The sequence below is a fragment of the Polistes fuscatus genome, unplaced genomic scaffold (assembly GCF_010416935.1).
Source record: "Polistes fuscatus isolate 324 unplaced genomic scaffold, CU_Pfus_HIC Scaffold5, whole genome shotgun sequence".
NCBI lineage: Eukaryota > Metazoa > Arthropoda > Insecta > Hymenoptera > Vespidae > Polistes > Polistes fuscatus.
In genome coordinates, this window is record NW_025113129.1 from 11,558,613 (window position 1) to 11,580,554 (window position 21,942).

Here is a 21,942-nt window from a genome sequence, read left to right on the forward strand (position 1 = left end):
CTCATTATCCTTAACTAATGAGTTACGACCCTTTTTCGAAGCGCACACGTGCGCCTGCGCTTGTCCCTACGTACTGTGTACGCCAATGAGTAAGACAAAGATAAAAAAGATTCTTCTGTAGTTCCTTTTTTCTTTTTCTTTTATATAGTTTCTCCTTATTCAAGGAAGCTTTAAGAGACAAATTCTCTTTGACGTCTTTTTCGATCTATCCTTCGTATATATGTAAAATACGTTCTTTAACACGTTTAACAAGAAAGAGAGAAAGAGAGAGAGAGAAAAATATCGATTTTTTTCTTTTGCTTGTTTTTCTTTTTTTTTTATTCGCATAGTCGAAGGACGAAAAGTTGCGAGATCGACTTTCGCGTTTTAATTTCCGGATAAAAAGGAGAACCAACTTCGATATCGGCTTTATTAGAGGTAATTCCTATCTTGCGTTTCCGACCGAACGATCTTTTCCGTGGTTCGTATTATTCTCTTTCTTTCTTTCTTTCTTTCTCTCTCTCTTTCTCTCTCTCAGGGAATCGGCCGATAATCAGGCAGGCATCTGTCGTAAAAATGGTTCGTCCGATATACGGAATACGTACGTAAGAGAAGGAAGTACCATCGCAAGTGGTAAAGGAGAACCGTCCGGGGCCAAAATTTCATAATCCCAGTCTTAACAAGAAAAGTTGCATAAAAAGCGACTGAAAAGTTGTGAAGTTTTCCCGCCGCCGCCGCCGCTGCCGCCGCCGCCGTCTCGCTTGTAATCCAGCCTTCGTTCCAACCCTTCCTCATCGCGCCGTCCTCGAAGCCCACTCATAATTACCAAAGTTAATTTGCGAAGCGCGATTTAATTGGTTGGTTCTTGAAGGTTCCTTAAACTTCAGAGAGAGAGAAAGAGAGAAAGAGAGAAAGAGAATGAGTGTGGTATGTGTGTGTGTGTATGTGTGAGTAGGAGTTTTACGAAGGTTTACACTTATTAATGCGACGAAAGGAAGCTAACCCATACACCCTTCTTCTTCTTCTACTACTACTTCTTCTTCTTCTTCTTCTTCTTCCTCTTCTTTTTCTTCTTCCCGAGAGACGCCAGGAGGAGTCCTTCCACTCTTCTCGTAAGCTCGAGAGCCCTTCCTTCCTTCCTTCCTTCTTTCCTTCCTTCTGTGATTTTTCTTTCCCCTTCGTTTTTTCTATATTTTCGTACCCAGTCCCATCCTTAAATATTTCTATTGAGGAAACACCTGCGTCCAGACCTGGTATCCCTTTTCAACCTCTCTCTCTTTCTTTCTTTTCATTTCTTTTTCTTTTTTTTTCCTACTTTTCGATATTTTCAATAATCTTTTAACAAGAAATTTTGACGAGCATTCAAAAGGACCCGTTAAATTCTACTTTAAAGTAGACGCGCGAGTATTATTAGTAAAAGTGGTGATAAGGAAGAGATGAAATTCGGAGAAAGCGATAGGGAATAATGCAGAAACGACCGAAACCACGAGTGCGACTAACGACGGTCTGTGGTCAGAGAAAAGAGAGATAAAGATAGTAAGAGAGGAAGAAAGAGAGAAAGAGTGAGAGAGAGAGAGAGAGAGATAGAGATGAAGCAGGTCGGTGAGGTTGGGACTGGTCGAGGAAAGGAACGAGAGGACAGGGAAGGAAGAAAAGGGAAGAGAGAAAGAGAAAGAAAGAGCAGTGCATAGCGTAGGGTGCATTGTGCGGACTGCTAGTCGGGCATCGAACTAGAGGAAGGGTCTGCGGCCTCTTTGTTCTTATTCCTTTCCTGCTTTTCGTGTCCTTTCACGCTCTCTCTATCCGCTTCCTATGTTTCCTTTAACTTTTCCTTTACTCGGATTTCCTTCCTCTCTCTCTCTCTCTCCCTCTCGTTAAAGACGATCTCCTCCTTAATGTTTTTTCACGGTATCAATATTGTCAAACATTGATTACACGCATGGTTATTTTATGCGTCGTTTCAGCTTTATTTACTCTTCGAGTGTATACAATTTTTATTTTCTATTATTTACTTTTCTACGGACAATTATTATACATGTATAAATGAGAAGAGAAAAAAGAAATTGTTCTTATGTAAAATAGTAAATTATGAATATAGAAATAATTATAAATAGTGATAGTAATTAATGATCCTAATAAAAGGAAAAAGAGTATAAAGTATCGATAGTGATAATGGTTCTGACATAAGATACGAATAGAACGCGCGAGAGAGAGAGAGAGAGAGGAATCATTTTAATTATTATTAAAATATTATTTATGATAAGCAACAGTCCCATATACAATAAGTGTAAAAACCTTATGCGTATGCGGTTGTTAACACGAATAAATTATATTGAAAATAAATAAAAAATAAAAATCAGTAGATAAAGAAAGTAAATAGAAAAAGGATTAAGAGAGAGTGAGAGAGAGAGAGAGAGAGAGTGAGTGAGTGTGTGGTGGGGGGGATTCGCGCGGTCGAACGCCTGTCTCGCGCTCTCGTCCTCGGGAACACCCCTCCCTCACCTCTTACACGCCTACCAATGACGATGACGGTAGTGCGCGGTGGTGGTGGGGGTATCGCGCGCTGCCGAGTGGCACTCACGCTGGAGTCTCAGTCGACGCCGAGCCGCCACGCGCGTAGGCTAAATTGTTTGTTTTTTCTTGGTGATAAAAGTCGTCGCGCGAACACATTCGATAATAATACAATACATTCGATTCTATATTTCTTCATTCATTTTTCTATTTATAATATTAATCAAGTTTCTTTTAATTATAGATTTATTATATACGATCTCTCGAGGGTGCATCGATATAAAAGTTTTCGGTGAAGCCTGATTAGTTATAGTTTATAGGTCCAGCGATAATGTTTGACTATTATCTACGCGTTCGTACTATTTCCGGTGTCGCGTGAGTGCCGATTCGTCGTTGCAATTTTGCGCTCCGAAAACGAAAAAAAAAGGAAAAAACAAACTCGACGAGTGAGAATAGGAGGAATGCATTAAAAACGTGCGCGCGCGTTGCATGCTTTTGTTTCTATATACACCTTTATTATATACACCTTTGAATTCATCGTTGCACTTCGTCAACTTTAAATCTCACACCGTATAACCTATCAAGGAAAGGATCCATAGGACACGGGATAACATTTCGATCCATCTACCGATTTTTCCTCTTCGACATGGACTTCGTTATACTTAAGGTAAATTATTTTTGAAAATACTGTTATTATTACCAACTTCCTGGCCGAATCATTTATTTTCATATATACGCGTATTGTTTGTGTAACTTTAGATTCTCTTGTTACTTCCTCTTCCCTAGAACTCCTTGCTGAAATACGATCTCTTTCTTTTTTTTACTTTACCATGGGCGTTAGGTGGAATTTACCTTTTCGACGTGCGAACTTTGCAAACTTTTACCAGAGTTTTTTCGGCGTGTTTTTTTTCTCCTCTCTCTCTTTCTCTCTCTCGTTTTCTCTGCTTCTATTTTCTTTCTTTTCTTTCTGTCGTCATCATCGTCGTCGTCGTTGTCGTCGTCGTCGTCGTTGTCGTTGCCGGCGCCATGGCACGCGTGTCGTCGTTCGAGTTCTTCTTTTCATTCCTTTTTCCTTCTCTTTCCTTTCGTACCTTTAACGGTTTTTGCCAAGGACTGGACAGAGAAAAATAAAGAGAGTTAGAGTTCCTTTTCTTTTTTTTCTTTTTTTTTCCCTACTTTTAACGGGTTTTTTTTACTGAACGGAGAGAGTGACAAAGAGAGAGAGAGATAGAAGAAGAAGAAAAGAGATAAACATAAAATACAATTAACAGAAAGTTTGGTTATGTTCTTTCTCTTTTTTTTTTGAACTACGCGCCTTTTTTATTTCAGTCTCTCCTGTACTTTACGTTTTATCGAAAGATCATCGTAGAAAGTGTTTTCACTTGTTCTTTTTTTTTTTGTTCTTCCCCCTTTAAAATTCACAATTGGACTATTCGATAAAGAGATCGAAAGCAGTGTGATCTTTAAATTTGTTTTTAAATTGAAACGAAATAACTTTATAGAGTATCTTAAAAGTCGTCTTTTCTTTTTCAACAAGCAAGCATGTTAAAAACCTATAAAAATTAAATTGTTTTATATCGATTTTTTTGTGTTGATTTTTTCTCTATTTTTTTGTTTTTTTTATATCGCTATACTAAAGATAAGAGAAGAAATTATACGTTTTTACATCCAAACAAAGTTTTAGTTACCCTACCAAATGAACTTATCGTCCCGACCGATCTCCGTGTCTCTGGGTTTACTTCGTCAAGATATGGCATTAGATAGTACTCATACGTGATTCGAATTTGAAAGATCTATCTGTATGTATATTTCCAAAATTCAAATTTAGATGTATACGTCATGTACGAAAAGTTTTGAGTCTAATATAGAAACAATTGTTATTTTTGAAAAAAATATAAAAATGTTTTTTTTGTCGAAGCTCAATACTTTTCAATCAACCCACCCTATATACATTATCGATATAATTAAATTTTTATAATGCGAATCTTTCTATCTTTTTAACTACCTACCGCATGGGGTGGGGGCTGAGGGGTGAGGGGGTTAAAAAAGATACGAATAAAAAGAAATCGTCGAAGATGTTTATGATTATGGGAAACTTTTGTGGAAGTCAACTTTATCGCACAATAGCCGCTTATCAGAGTTAGTTCTTTGCACATTCGCCTTAAAGACGCCATTGCTCTTAACGCTCGGACTCAAAGGGACGATAAAGTTCTACAATTTGCGAATATCTTTTCTTACCTTATCGGAACTTCCGTTAGTGTGTTTCCGTGCGAGTTTTGCCAAGGGAGAGAGAGAGAGAGAGAAAAAGAACAAATTAAGAAAAGAAAGAAATAAAAAGATACGAAAAAAGGATCGATAGAAAATAAAGCAAGTTTGTCATTTCGTTCTAAACTTTTAACAAAATATCAAAACTTGAATATTATCGAGTAATTTTTGTTATTTAATTGTCTTAAATATCAGGGATCGATACACTTTTTTTTAACTCATCAACGTTGATTCCTGAAAGAAACGACAAATCAAAGAAAATCAAATTACTAACAATAAGAGTTGTTTCGAGATCGTAAGAAAAAAAAGAAAAAAAAATTCGCGGGGGAGATACGATACGGTAATAAAGTTTCACTTCGAATTATTCGTTAGAAAGAAATTTTTCTCATTTACATGGAGATAAGGTAGGAAAAAAAGAAAAAAAAAGAAGAAAAAAAAAACAAATCAGAATATTTTGTCGAAGGGGGATGAAAAAGAAAAAACACTTCCGTAGCTTTTCTTTCTTTCAATCTTTTCGGTCAATAAAATTCGCGTTGTTAGGGCTGGGAAGAACAACTCACTTGTATTCCGATTCGAAAGCTTGATTATTTGAAAACGCATTAAAGTTGGAAGTGGCGACGTAGAAAGTGGAGGAAAGGATCGGGGGGAGGGGGTGGAGTGTTAAGAAGAAGAAGAAGAAGAAGAAGGATAAGGGAGAAGGAAAAAGGGAAAGGTGACAGACTGGGATGATTTCGTAGATTCAATTTGTCTTTCTTCAACGAGCTGCTATCCAAAAAGAGGATTTGGAAAGTGCGAAGAGAATTATCAACGCTATCAAAATTGTCCTCGTTTATTTTCGTCGATGTAGACGAAGGATGAAAAACGAAAAGAAAATGATTTCTCTAATAATTTCTTACTACGAACTATTGTCGTCGTCGTTTTCGTTATCGTTTTCGTCGTCGTCATCATTTCTACGTTTACTCGTTATCGTGACAAAGCAAACCCGCGAAAAGTTGGTCGTTGTTGGATCGTCATTCTAACAACAACTCGTTTCTATTCGATATCATTTCTATATCATAGAAAAGTAAGTATTTGAATAGAAGTGTATATATATATACATATGTTTTCTTAAAAAATCATTCGAAAATAAGGAAAAGAGGTGAAATTCGAAATCACGAGTTTGCTTAAAGGACGACGATGACTACGATGACGACGATGACGACAATTTGACGGCAACATTCTAGTTTTGTCTCGAACCACGGCATATCGTTCTTAGAAACCCAGGTGTACGATAAAGAACGATAAACGAAGTTTCATAGTACGAGCGGGTAGATTACCATGGACGATTACGACGACTACGACTACAACGAGGAGCCATCAAAAATCCGAGATATCAGAGAGAGAACCTGCTATTTTTACAAGACCACTTTTATTATATATACATACTTTGCATATACATGTATGCACGTATCTATGTATGAGCCCTTCCTATTGCTCTTTGACTCCTTTTTCTATCTTTTCTTTTTTTCTTTTTCCCTTTTTCTCTATCTCAATATTGCATTTCATGCATAGTATGACATACATTACCGTAACAAAAAGTTTTAAAAATAATCCAAAAATCCAAATTCGGAGTAACGGAATATTTCTAAGAACAAAATTTACAGCTTTTGGAGTTATCGAGGATATTCGTAAACAAATAAAATTATACGAGTAGTAGTTATATTTTACATTTTAGATTATATTTCTTTTTATCGTATCAACGAACGAGTTTACTTTTTTATCAAATTGACTTTTCATACGAGACAAAATATCACTTTTATTTCGAACGACGGTTTATTACATATTCTTGGAATCCTGGCAATTAATTTTTCGAGTATTTCTAAATTAACATTTTTATTCCTTTCCATGCAAAGAATTTCAATAAAAAATATCTACGATAATATAATTAAAATAATTATTGAAATGTAAAAGAAGATTAACGTGTTTTATATGAAACATTTAATTATCAATACTTCGATGAATATTTAAATAATTTTCTTACTGTTGTTTATTATCATTTAAAAAAAAAACTCATCGCATTAATAATTTACTACTTTTTTCATTTATATCAGACGAAAAGTGGAATTAGATCTAAAACAATATTGTCCAATTGTCGATTCGCGAATATTGTTAAACACGAACGACTGTTTCGCGACATTTTTTATCAACGCCTTGTATTTAAAATGTAAAGTTGTATGTAGAAGGTCGGTTTGCATGAGTGTTTAGGTCGTTGTCCGTCGATGGTGTAGAAGAGGCAGGCAACAAGAGTTGGTATCGAGAAAGGCTCGCCTAAACTACTACCGCATTTATCACCGTCTTTTACCGTGGCTGCATTTATCATGCGGCTTTGATGGTACTACTACTACTACTACTACTACTACTATTACAACTATTACTACTACTATTACCGTATATTTCTTGAGTGTTTGCGCATCGTCGTTTTGCGCAACCGAGCAAGTAGGTACTCGAAGAAGACTTTTTAAATCCATCCTTTTTCCATGTATATATATATTATATATATACACACACATACATATATACATACATACATGTATATCGTATGTATATATATATATATATCGTAGCACTCTCTCGTTGAACTTTGGACAAAGCCCGATTATACTTCTAAGACTGTGCTCCGATTGTCTCTTCTCTTCTCTTCTTCCTTTTCCTAACTTTGGATGTTGTTCATTGTGTCCTCTTACTACCCTCTACTACTCTCTCGTTTTATATTTCTCTTCAATATGTCACTAGAAAGGATCAAGTCTTTCGATTTTGACGGTAATCATTTCTTAAAGTGGAACCATCGGTATCATCCTTTCGTTGCTTTTCACTATCTCGAGAGTGTGTACTCTATCGTCAATTGGGATTTTTTTTTCTTCTTTGATAAATAAACAAAACAAATAAAAAAGGGAACGATCAAATCCGATCGATCGGAAATCAAGGAAATTTCGACTTATCCTTTTTCTTCGGGTTTTCTTTCTTTTTTTTTTTTTTTTTTTTTTTTAACTTCGCTTGAAATTCATTTAGAGCTTATCCCTGTTTCCTTCCTTCTTTCTTTTTTTTTTCTTTTTTACCTTACTTTTGTTCCGTCCTTCCTTCCTTCCTTTCTTTCGTCCCACTTCGAGTTCATATATATTCATGGTGTTAAACATCGTGGACCTTGTAAATATTCATTTTCCTATACAGAAGAAAGATAATCGAATTTCTCTCTCTCTCTTATTTTTACTGGGAAGTTGTTTTCAATAAAAAATCAAACGAAATTCGACATCGAAGGTCAATCGAGATGTTACAAACGGATCGAGATTAAACGATTATAATCGAATATTTTGTCGCACCGTGTCAAAATATACATTAGTATCGTATTTGTGATTATAAAATAACTCGTTGATGTTGATTCGACGAGAAGTATACGATGGAACTTTGGTATAGTAAAAAGGGAAGAAGGAGAAGAAGAAAAAATAAAAAAAAAATAAATGGACGTCCCATGGAGTCGAAGTGAAAGAAAGAAGGACACTATTGGTCGAGGATAAAACGTTTAGAGTAAGTGCTTGGCAATAAATGCTTGCCCTCATGCGCGATATTACATCGTCGTGCGCTCGAGTGCGTTTTCATTTCTTTTGGACGTGAAGTGGACGAGAGGGTGGAAGGAAGGAGTGTCGTAGTCCAATTAGTAGTAGTAGTAGTAGTAGTAGTAGTAGTAGTAGTAATATTAGTAGTAGTAATGGTGGGAATTCGATTGATCCTGATCATTGGGAGCGGTTAGAAAAATATAATTCGTCGATATATAGATTGTATTATAAAATTATCGAATAATAATTTATCACCCTAATACAATGTTAATCTTCGTGAAAAAATATGAAAAAGAAAAAGAATTTATGGAATCAATTATTTTCATACCGCAAGGTTTCATTTTGAAGGAAACAAAAAACCAAGTTTGAGAATCCAATTTCAATTTTCTAATAGGATTAAATTCGTTTAGTATTTATTATTATGTTTTGTGAATATGTGATAGAATTCAGTTGAAGAAGAAAGTAATATTTTATCAAGAAAAATTTGTTAGTTATCGATTAGGATATCTTTGAAATTGATGGTATTCTTTACAGTAAGCATAATTGTATTGTTATAATAATTGTTTTTTGCAAATTTTTTGTTTTGCATATTAGTAGTAGTAATGGTGGCAATTCGATTGATCCTGATCATTGGGAGCGGTTAGAAAAATATAATTCGTCGATATATAGATTGTATTATAAAATTATCGAATAATAATTATCACCCTAATACAATGTTAATCTTCGTGAAAAAATATGAAAAAGAAAAACAATTTATGGAATCAATTATTTTCATACCGCAAGGTTTCATTTTGAAGGAAACAAAAAACCAAGTTTGAGAATCCAATTTTAATTTTCTAATAGGATTAAATTCGTTTAGTATTTATTATTATGTTTTGTGAATAATATGATAGAATTCGGTTGAAGAAGAAAGTAATATTTTATCAAGAAAAATTTCTTAGTTATCGATTAGGATATCTTTGAAATTGATGGTATTCTTTACAGTAAGCATAATTGTATTGTTATAATAATTGTTTTTGCAAATTTTTTGTTTTGCATATTAGTAGTAGTAGTGGTGGGAATTCGATTGATCCTGATCATTGGGAGCGGTTAGAAAAATATAATTCGTCGATATATAGATTGTATTATAAAATTATCGAATAATAATTTATCACCCTAATACAATGTTAATCTTCGTGAAAAAATATAAAAAAGAAAAAAAATTTATGGACTCAATTATTTTTATACCGCAGTTTCATTTTGAAGGAAACAAAAAACCAAGTTTGAGAATCCAATTTTAATTTTCTAATAGGATTAAATTCGTTTAGTATTTATTATTATGTTTTGTGAATAATGTGAATATACGTTATTTCATAATATGATAGAATTCAGTTGAAGAAGAAAGTAATATTTTATCAAGAAAAACTTTCTTAGTTATCGATTAGGATATCTTTGAAATTGATGGTTACTCTTTACAGTAAGCATAATTGTATTGTTATAATAATTGTTTTTGCAGATTATAATAATAACACGTACTTTCTTTTTTTTTTTAATTGGTATCAATGTAATTAGTGTTCACGTGAATTATGCATAGGGAAATGATGATATCGGCCAAATGGGACCACCTTTAGCGTTCCTGTTACAAACGACGACCATTTAAACCAAATTTTCACTGAAGTATTCAAATTGCAGTTCTTGTTGCGGCATCCTATAATCCATATAAGTTTTAGAAATATCGACCAAGCCAAGAAAGTTATTCAGACACTAACGCCAATTAATACAATCATTATCAAATAATCCTTAAATCAGATCGTAGAAATGAAACGTATAATTGTATTACCATTCATTATACTAAATTGTGTGTTAAATTCATTTTGATTAAAGAGGAGAACACGGGTATGATATTAATCGTTATATTATTATTACCAATTCTTCGCATCGACTCAATTCTCGTTGAATATAGTTAAAGAGTTGAGATCCGAAAGTGAGCGAAGGATGAAGAAGGATGAAGGGAATCGGGGATGGGGATGGGGATGGGGTAGGGGAAGGGTAAGGAAAAGAAAAAAAAGAAGAAAAGGGCTATAAGAAAATGATTGGCCGGTTAGAAGAGTCGTCGTCGTCGTGGTCGTGGGTGGTGGGGGTACACGTATAATATAAAACGCGTTTGTGGTGTAACGCGTAAGCGCGTAATTTCGTAGGGAGCATAATTTTCGCACTTAACGGGCGCGTTTCTCCTCTGCTACTGCTGTCGCTAAAATGTTAGAGCGTTTTTTTTCAAGCGTACTCGAGACGCAGAGATAGGTAGAACACGTGGTAGTAGTAGTATAAGTAGTAGTAATAGTAGTAGTAATACTATTACATATCTATATAAAAACACGTACATAAAAACAACTGGTTCTAACCACGAGTAGAGGATGGGCTTACGCAGCTTGCGTGGGCACTTTGCTTGCGAAAAAGAGCCGGAAGGGTCCGTCCTCGTCCTTATCATAGTTCTTGTCGTTGTCGTCGTCGTCGTCGTCGTCGTCGTCGAAATCGTCGTTACGAAGGCAACCATTACGGAAATTACGATGGTAAACCTTGGGAAGGGAAGAGAATAGCTCGCGAGACTCAATGTTGCTGACGTTGCGACTCGAAAGCTCTACTGGAGACATTTACGTGGTAATTTTCATTTCATTATTTCGCAAACCCTCTATTTTTCTCTCTCTTTCTATCTGTCTATTTATTTGTCTCTTTCCCTCTCTCTCTCTCTCTCTTTCCCCCTCCCCCTCTCTCTTTCTCTTTTTCTTTTTCTATCTTTTGCTTCGTCTGATTATACCCATTTGTCGTTCCAGCCGAAGGGAAATTATATCTCGCACCTAAAAACTTTTTTAACATTCGAATATGGGATCATTATGACCTCGTAAAAGTTTCTCATTCAACGTTTTTCCTAAAGTCCCACCCCCCTCTTTCCCCTTCCCCCCACACAGCCCCCTCCTACTCTTACTTCTATCGTTCCACGTTTGTTTAATTAACGTTTTAACTTTCGTCGAGCGCGACCGACCCTCTGTGATAAAGTTTAATAAACATTTTTGTTCCGATGAGCGGGGGTGGGCCGGTAAGATCAATGAGTTCGCAGGAAAAATGAATTTTCGTAGTTAGAGGATTGAGATTTGATAGAAATTGATTTTATCGTATATATATATACAGGTATATACGTGTGTTACAATGGATTTGATTTTTGTTGTTACATTTTGTAAATACTTTTTCGAAGTTCTTATTTGAGATATCGAAGGAAAGTTTTCAAAGTTTTAAGACGTACAAGCGTGTACTTTTATTTTTATCGTATAGATAATATATAATTTGTTATAGTATATAGATATTATATTCAACGAGTTCACCGAAATGAATCAATTTTCTTTTTATCCACTTTCGATCATTTTTTTCGCTCGGCTTGACGCAAACGAAGTAATTTCTTTTACTTCGTTTGAATTCGTTTTTTTCCTTTACTACGTCACATTTACCATCCTCCTTTTCTACGTTGTCCTACGTAATTAAATAAATTTCACGAATAAGAGTAAAGAGGAAACAAAGAGAGAGAGAGAGAGAGAGAGAGAGAGAGTGAGAGGTATCTTTTAAAGGGAACGATTTATTACCTCGCATTAATAAATTTAATAAATTTTTACGTTGGGAAAACACGATTTCTAGATAATTTACACTCTCGAGAGTTGTTAACGCGTCAATGCGATGCAACAGATTTGCGATACTTTTAAATGAGTTACTCGGGTGTTGCAATTTTTCATATTACAACGTGAATACGAACGAGTTTAATAAAATCTAATAGAGAACGAAGAGAGAGAGAGAGAGAGAGAGATTCTGAAGATTATTCATTCCACTTGGGATATTCGAGTCTGCATATTTATTCTTTACGATAATTAGAATATCCACACATACACACACACACTCACACACACACACACAATTATTTTGGATTAATTTTAATTATTTTTATTACAATTTTTTTCATTCTATACGTATCTCTGCAATAGGTACACACACACACACATATACAACACACGCACGTATACACTATTATATTATATAACGTAGAGAAAAATTTGAAGTATTTTATTAATTCTAAAAAAAAAAACGTGAGTTATTCAAAAGATTTCTCCGATTTGTCGAGTTTATATTCCAAAAGGAATTTCTCTTCTCGATCGTTAAGCTCCCGTTCTCTAAACTCTCGAAGAAGAGATGAATCTCTTTAGTAGGAGAGAGGAAGAAGGGAGGGAGGGGGGAGGAAGGTTCATAGATTAGCCAATATGTCAGGTAGAACGTGTGCGTGTATATATGGGTATCCCACAAGTACTCGAATATTCTCGGTGTTCGTAGAAACACAGACAGATCGGGTGAACGTGTGTGTGTCTTCCTATATGCGTACGTGAAATTCATTAGACGTGGAAACGCACGCGCCGCTTTAATATCGAAACGCAATTTAAATGCATATCACGCGCCCTGCCGTGGGTTCTGCCGGAAGATTATCATAACCGAGCGATTATCGATACCAGTTTTCGAAGTACTTTCAACCTCCTAACCATTTCTTTCTACCCTTTCTAGGATGAGAGAGAGAGAGAGAGAGATTTGCTTTGATTTACCGCATTTAACTCTGACACAATCCAAACTCATAAATTTGACTTGGTTGAGTTCAAATCAACCATACATATGTTTGAACTGAAATTTCACGATTCTACGGTTAGTGTTGTTTCCTCTTCGTATATTTCGAGTTCGCGACGTTTGACCCTCGAAACGAATCGTTCGGTGCCAGTTCTTAGGGACGAGGGATGTTGGAAATTTCAAGGCTAGTTAAACTGGAGCACTCGTTCGACAAATTTCGCATGACGAATCGATTCGTGTGTTTAGTAAGTAACTTTTTTTATTTTTTTTTAATTTTTTTCTTTATTTTTCTTGCGTTACGTGGATATTTGTAATCGCGTATTTTACAATTATTAAATAGAAATGTGAGGGATGATTCTCATGGTGATATTCGGTAAAAGTAAAATCATGTAAAATGACAAAGCGAGTATGTCGGATTTCTGTGTACAATGTGTATCACGAAATTCATATCCGATTCATTGAATAAATTTCCAATCTCGTTAAATCTCGTTTGGAGGGTTGAAGGGTTTTCGTACGGTAGTGGTCACACATTTTCGGTTGGACATTACTATGGAATATGTGTATGTATGTGTGTGTGTGTGTATATATAACATTATGTTAAGTCTAACTAGTTATTATTAGGTTTCGTGATCAAGAGTTAGTAGAAAGGATACGAGAGAGAGAGAGAGAGAGAGAAATGGAAGTTGCATACTGCGTTTAGTTGCAATTCTATGCAGCTGTTGTTTATTATTGCTCTAATTATCGTTCGTCGATGTTGACGCTTATTAGTATTCTAGTACATGGGAACTTCCTATAAAAGCTATTGCTTTAAACTAATGTCGAACATTATCGCGAATGTCGAGAGTGGAAATCGAATGAACAGCGATAAGGTTTTAAACCGATTATGCGGATTGAAAATGGTATTTAAATTTACGCAAGTACCGATTAACGAGAAGTTTAGAGATAGAACCAATCTAATCTTATGTAATTTATAATTCGATTCCTCTCTCATAATGTTAAATGTAATATATTTATGTAACATTAATACAGATATCGATACACACACACACACACGCACATAAATTTCATTAATTCGATATTATTTAATAATTATCTGATATCATTGAGATATATCATATGATTAATTTATCGAAATTATTTATGATTTACAATCAAAATAATAATAATAATAATGATAATGAATAATAGAATGATTAGAAACAAACTGAGAACCAACGATTAACTTAACAGACACATTTCAAATAGAAAAAAAATTCATTACGACAATTCGCGATTTAATGTTACTGACATTTTATCGTCGACGTGGAAACATCGAAACGAGTCACTTTTCTGCATTAGAAGAAAAAGAAGAAGAAGAAGGAAGGAAGTAGGAGGAGTGGGGAAACGATCGATGAAAACAAAACCAAAAAAAAAAAAAAAACCAAAAAAAAAAGAATCGAAGAGAAGTTGCTTGCGCTTGTGGTTCGTTTGGATTGGCTCGCGGATTGCGGTTTGCAATCGTGAAGCAGATAAGGCGGAAATGCTCGACAGGGCTCTCAGCGCGTTGCGTAATCCTCGTGGGACCTCCAATTAGTTGATAACACCATCTTGGTAGGATTTTGCGCGGGAGTTAGGGCCGGGGTAGAGGGTATAGGGTAAGTAACTAGTAGTACACACTCCCCCTCTCTTCCTTTCTCTCTCTCGGAGAAAACGAAATCAAGAGAGAGAGAGAGAGAGAGAGAGAACGGATCCGGTTCGTTAGATCGAAAGGAGACGATGGAATCGCTCGACGGCCGCAGAAATTGCGGAAGTATTTCAATTTCCCCTACTGCCTGTTACCTGTTCTCTCTCTCTCTCTCTCCTTCTCTTTTTCTTACGCATACATAGAAACTGACACACACATATATATATATATATACATACGCACACACACTCATACAAATGAAGAGACTAGACTCCCTTCTTTTCCCCGTCTATCTGCGCCCTTCCCTCCCCCCTCCCCCCTCCTCCACCCCTCACCCCCTCGCTCTCTTTAGCTTGGTAAGAGCGACCTTTCTCGCTCTTGAGATAATTGCCATTTGCGTCAATAAGATGGTGTCTCAGCTTTCTGACTTCTCTTCACTTCTCTTCACTTCTCATCTTTCGATACGCACCGTCTAGCCCTCGTCCTCGCGTTCTCACCCCCTTTTTTTTCTTGTTTTTTCCCTTTTTTTTTTTTACTTTTTACTTTTTACTTTTTCACTCTTACCGTTTGTGAGAATTAACGAGACCTACGCGTAATGTACGCGTTTAAGTATACGTGTATTCTCTTACACTTTTTCTGTCACTTTCTCTCTTTCTTTCTTTTTTTTTTATATCAATTTTATAAAAGCGGTTTTGACGTTTATTCCACGCGACGGTGGATATATATCTTGATTTAGGGAATTTATTTAAATTCATTGATAATGATTATTACCAGAAGGGAGAAGGATCAAAGTGGTTTTAGTATCTTTAAACGATAATTACATTTTTCGATTTTTGTTAACAAATTAGCTAACGTGTTGCCTGTCCCCTCCCTATTTTTTTCTCTCTTTATCTCTCTCTATCTCTCTCTTTTTCTATCTATCTATCTATCTATCTATCCATACGTGTCTCACTCTTTTTCGTTAACCGAACGTGCTTTTCGTTATTCGCCGTTTTGATCCATCATCGAAACGCACAGCAATACCCTTGGTCCAGGCATGGTTTGAAACAGAGTGGGGGAGGGGGGAGGGCGTTGGGATAGAAGGACGAACAGGAAGAGAGGAGGAAGAGGAGAAAGTGGTGAAGAGCAGGAGGAGGAGAGAGGGAGGATGGTGGTGGTGGTGGTGGTGGTGGTGGTGGTGATATATACGGGGATATACGAAGGGATGAATTGGAATGGCATTGTCCGATGCTCTCGTTTTATGCTTCCGAGTGCTTTTCAGCGCATCAGGAACATTTTTTTTTTCCCTCTTTTCTTTTTTCTTTTTTTTTTTTTTTTTTTTTTTTTACACGATCCACCGATGACGGGCATTTTGTTAGATTGCTGTTTTATCCATCGACGTCGATGGACCGTAGGGGGAGGGAAGGGAAACGAAGGGACGCTGAAAGAGAGAGTGAGAGAGGGAGATCATTGATACGATACGTCGTGCACTTTCCCTAATAGCCCGCGCGTTTGCACGAAATCGGGATAGATTTTCCTCGAAATCACCCAATGTTTTTCTCTCTCTCTCTCTCTCTCTCTCTTTTGCCTCTCATCGTGTCCTAGCACGGTGAGCTAAAAAAGAAAAGCAGAATTAAAAAAAAAATGAAATAAAAAAAAAAAACGAAAAACCCCTCCCGAAAAGCCGGCTAATCCGCTCACGAAAATCGTGATACGTTTCTTCGTATTTCCATCATAAATCCATTAACCATCGTATACGGTTTTATCTTCGTTAAACAGACAGTTTTTTTAAAGACGATTTGGTAGCTTATGTATATATATATATCGGTTTATTCTTCTTGGTATTACCTATTTTTTTTTTTTGTATTTGTTTTTTTTTTTTTATATTATATTTGTTATGGGATATTATTTTAAAATATAAACTAATTATATAATAGGTGTAATTGTAATGGGATGTGTGGATCGAAGTGTAATTTTTAAATATTTCGTATTTCATACATAAACGCTATTATATTTTATCAATATATTTATAGGAAATGTATATACATTTTATTATTGTAATGTTCTCTCTCTCTCTCTCTCTCTGTTATTATTTTACCTTTATGTTTCGATACATTGTAACGAGAAATATACATCGTTGACAATGGACAAGTACCTATTTCCCCAAACCGTTATGCGAACTTTTCCAACGTTATTTTATGTTAGCTTTTTGTCAATGAAATTGTTACATTATAAACGGCATTGAGAGTGCACTTCTGTAAGAGTTAACTTTATAACAGTGTTCGAATAACAAATGGAAGGTAGTTCTTTTTTTTCTTTTTCGGAAAAATATCGTGTCACACGAAACGGCATGTTTAATTCTCGTTAAACACATTTTTTTTTATTCATATTTAATATTGATTTTATTGATATTATTATATTTCTTGATTTAATATTATTATACAAAATTTTTGTCGTTTGTAAATATTAAGCATCAAATCGAGCTACGATTATTTTACGATTTTCATTGAATAAGAAAAAAAATTAGAGATCATTTTAATTTAAGCTAATAATACTTTTCTATCGTTCTTGCAAGTTCATGTCTGGTTCCTGTAATTTATAAAAAAAAAAAAGGAAGAAAAATACGATAGAAACGCATAAAACGTATCTTATTAATTTCCAAATTAACCAATTGGCTAAAATCACATTCCACATAATAACATATAATTTTTTTTTTCTTTATTTTCTTTTTAAAGCGGTTATTTCATGCCACACAAGATAGAAATAATTTATACACGTACTATCGTCAGATTTAATAGTTATATAATTAACCAATAAACACATTCATTCTATTTCCGTTGAAACCCACACCCAGTATCCAACTGCCAACAGATCCGATCGACGCGTACAAATTTTCGTGCAAATTTTTGGACTTTAATTATACATGTGAATATATATAACAGTTAGTAGTGTCCCTTTAGCTGGTTCGCGAAGAAAGGAAAACCGAGAAGCGTAATACGCTTGGCGCTTAAGCAGAGAGAGGAGCGATGGGTAATTAGATTTTACGGTCCACCGAACTGGACGGAAGTTTCGTGGCAAACGGAAACGACGAACGTAACCGATATAACGTCGTGTGCGTTTCGAACTTATCTACCTACCTACCAACCTACCTACCTACCTACCTATCTATCTATCTATCTACCTAACAACACCGACACACGAACTCTAACTTCGACGACCAAGATTTCTCTGCATCGCTGTGAGAGAGAGTGGGAAAAAGATAGAAGAGACACCGACAGACAAACAGACAGACAGACAGACACCGTCTATCGACTTCTCTCGTCTCCCCTCCTCCTCCTCCTCTCATTCGGGAAATCCATGCTATTTTGAGCGTGCTATGACAAGTTAGTTATATGCTATTTGTATATATGTGTACCTCGTTATACGATATGTGTTCCCATTTCTTGTGTTTTTTCTTTTTCTTTATTATTTCTATTTATAAATTATTCTTCCTTCCTTTCTTCACTCCACCCCCCCTCGAGCCTGAAATTTCTACATTGGTTATTATTATTTTTTATTTAATATTTTATTTGATTATATAATCAATTAATATAATTATTATTATAATTCTACATTGATTATTTATTATTTTATTTATATATATATTTTTTTAATTTTATTTTTATCGTTTACTTTTCGAAATAATATTTCTTCGTTTCTCTATGCGATATATTATATATGTAATAATAATTAATATAAAAATGATTTGTTGACAAATTGTCGACAAAGCTTATTAAGGGAAGAGAAATTTTTAACTCTACTTTTAGAATCTCTTTTTTTTTTTTTTTTTTTTTGCAAATTTTATTACAGCAACGTTAGAACGATGATTAATCTCATTCGTATTTAAAATATTAATATTTAGAAATGATTTAAATCAATAAAGCTTTTAAAACACACCGTACCAAATGGCAGCGGTGTTGTTTATGACCGTTAAATAATAAAACGAATCTACAGAGCCGCGTACATGTAAACTCCATTAATTTTTTTCTCTCTACTCTTGATTTTATGAAATCAATCGATTTAGTTATACATTTATGAGTATTTAAATAATGTTTTCGCAAGTATGTATAATGTCCTCCAATCCTTTTCGTTTTACTCTTTACTGTAAAATGTAATACGATATTGCTGAAAAAAAAAATGAATTCACGGTTGAATACGTCGAAACGAAATTCTAGATAAGGTGATATTACTCAGGTAAATTTTCTTGATAGGGATAGATGTATATTAAGAAAATAAAAAAAAAATAAACAAAAAAAAGATAGATAAATGCATACCTAGAAAATCTAGAGGAATGGGATTAGTGCGAGTAGAGTAAAACGATTCCACGTGATTAAACTTAGGTAAAGACGTTATCGGGATATACGGGTATATCTACTACGTTTCTTGTCGTTGATTAGACGTTCAAGTCTTGTTGAAGGATCAGTACGAGAAGTGGTTAATGAAGAGATGAGAGGATAGTAATAGTAACAGTAGTAGAGAAACGAGAAGATGAATAAGAGAGGTAAGAGACGCATAGTTGGAAGATGAAGAGACGAAGAAGGATTCGACCAACCTCTCAAACAGAGGAATTAGAGTCTGCTTACTACTTAGACATTGCTGGCGTTTCCGGATAATTACTAATTAAGCTAACTGTAGGAACTACGTTGCAAGGCGCTACGCCATCATCGGAACACCATCATCATAGGGCAAACGACGACGAGGGACTATGTGTACCACCTTGGTGGTGATGGTGGTGGTGGTGATGATGATGGTGTACTGTCTACTTAACGGAAATATATAGAACAAGTTGAATAGTACTAGCTTGTTTTCGTACGAACGATGAAATGCCTAATTAAGAGAATTATTCTAACATAGTAGTAGTATCTCTGTGCAGGTAATTTGACACAATATTTCTCTTAAATCTTCGTATTCTATCATCTTTTGATTTTTCTTTTAACTCGCAATCTGTTTCCAAGGAAATATATAATATTATTATTTCGTTCTCGAGTGTATTAAACACGTGGTTATAATCAAATATTAAATGTTTATCTCTTTGAACAAAGTTAATTGGGATTAATTTTGTTTTATCATTGGGTGATTTCTTTTCGTATTATTAATAATTAATAATAATGCAATATTCTGTGTGTTAGAATCTTACGTTCAACTTTTTGTCTTATTTTCTTAATAATATTTCTTTATAAGGAAATATGATTACTTCGTCCACGTGTGACAACACGTGGTTACGATAAAATAGTATTAGGGATTTTAAAATCACGTTGTAGAACATTTCGATGAAGTGTCTAATTGCGATAATTATTTCAACTTACAATTAGTAACACATGTGCAAGTTTGACAATTAGCTGGTATCTCGTATTAAAACCCTATGTGATTTTCTTTCATCAATTTCAAACGATAATTATTTCGTCCACGTTGAACACGTGTTTACAGTAAAAATTGTAGATGTGTATATGGACTTAAAAATGATGTTGGAAAAAAAAGAAAAAAAAGAAGATAGAAAATAGCGGCGAGGTCAAATAAAATAGTCACGTTTGGTTTCTTCCCCCCTGTTCGTGGAAATATTTATCGTTTTTAATGTCGCACGACAAAAGAATGAAGGAGAAAGAAAGAAAGAGAAATTTAGAGCGAGAAGAGAAGAGAGTGCTTTTCAAATGCTACGAGAATATTTGTACACATGTACCGTATCCCACATAGTAATTCGATATTTTTTTTTTATTTTTTTGAAGTAGGGGCATGATGGTGGGTCGCCGTCGAACGATTTGTGGCGTGACAATTTCATCAAACACCCCCCTTCGTGTTGGTAAAAATCGACAGGGGGTCTAAACATCCAACGACGAGTTCTTTCCTACCCCTATTTTAACGTTTAACCGGCTTGAGTCGAAAACCCCGGATACTCGGGTAGCTACGGGAAAGAAAAAAGAAAAGAAGAAAAGAAAAAAATGAAAAAAGAAAAATCCCCATGACCGTGTGTATTGACGAGTAACAGCTACACGTGACTTTGTGTTTTATTTTTCTTTTCTCTACGCGATGTGTTTGCGAGAGCGACTATCGATTCTGCTTGATTTTCTCGATGTTTTTTCGTAGTCCAGGACTGTTTGACGTTTAGTGAGAAAAGAGAGAGAGAGATAGATAGAGAGCACAAAAAAAAGGAAAGAACTTTCAAGCGAGAGAAAAAATTATTATCACGCATTCACTTTTATCTTCTTTTTCTTTTCCTCCCCCTTTTTGTTTCCTTTTTTTTATATATATATTTTTTTTATATATGTGTACGTATACACAGGATGTTACGTTAATGAGAACAAAGGATGCATAAAAGTAAACTTGCTATTTTTCCCTTTTGTTTGTTTATTTTTTAACTTTTTTTTTTTCTCAATAAAGTTTTTATCGCGCGCACACACACACACACACACACACACGTTCGACAATAAAATCATAACGTTGACAATTATTATTAAGTTTTATTTTTTAAATTAATGTATAAGACCGGCGTGAAAAAAAATGTATGTAAATGATTCTTCTCACCCTGTATAAAACAAGGCGTACGTGTTTCACGCGTAGTTCTATATATATATGTATACATACCATTTTATTTTAAATCTTACTACGGTAATGGACGTTTTAGAGGTACTCACCAAGCCAGACGGCATTTCTGGGTGGCCTTTTTACACGGCAGAACGTTTCCGTTACATCATCGGTAACGTCGTCATCCGTTAGTTTCAGTCTTTAAAAACGTATTATCGTGCGATATAGTTCGATCTAAATGCAATGACGGATACCCGACATCGAAAAATATATATGATTTTATCTTTGACAATATCAATCGGTTTTATACATTAATTAATGATCGAATGTTAACCCTTTGCTCTCAATTTCAAGTGTCAACTCGAGCGGCGCCGATACGGCGCCCGACAGATTTCAAGTTTCATTAAATATCGCAACGAAACTAATTACAGAGCGTAGTATTTATCAAAGTTTGTTTTTTTCGACATATAAATGAATAATCTGATGATATTTGATTATTTCTATACGCTTGTTTGTTTATAAATGTTTTTACAGTACCTGTAAAATGTCTACTATAATTTGGCCGAAATCGTCTCGAGTTGCTGGTTCGCGCAAGCGAAAAAGGTTTCGAGTGCAAAAAGGTTAACATACGTTAAATAGGTCGATGAAGATCGAATATTTAGATTTATTCTTATACGTTAATTATACAACATACACCCCAAACGAGCATACATATGAATCTTGACATTCTCCAATTTCGATCATTCACGGTAACATACACGTATATAC

The 21,942-nt window shown here is 34.9% G+C and overlaps 1 protein-coding gene across 1 annotated transcript in view; it reads left to right on the forward strand.

Annotated features, from left to right (window-relative positions):
• The first annotated feature begins 2,563 nt into the window (after window positions 1-2,563).
• Window positions 2,564-21,942, forward strand: part of LOC122522325 (PDZ domain-containing RING finger protein 4-like) — a 172,204-nt gene continuing 152,825 nt past the window's right edge. The window contains exons 1-2 of the mRNA XM_043643329.1: window positions 2,564-2,607; window positions 2,735-3,157. Of these exons, the coding sequence (XP_043499264.1) occupies window positions 3,137-3,157 (21 nt within the window). The 5' untranslated portion in view covers window positions 2,564-2,607; window positions 2,735-3,136. The remainder of the gene's footprint in view (window positions 2,608-2,734; window positions 3,158-21,942) is intronic.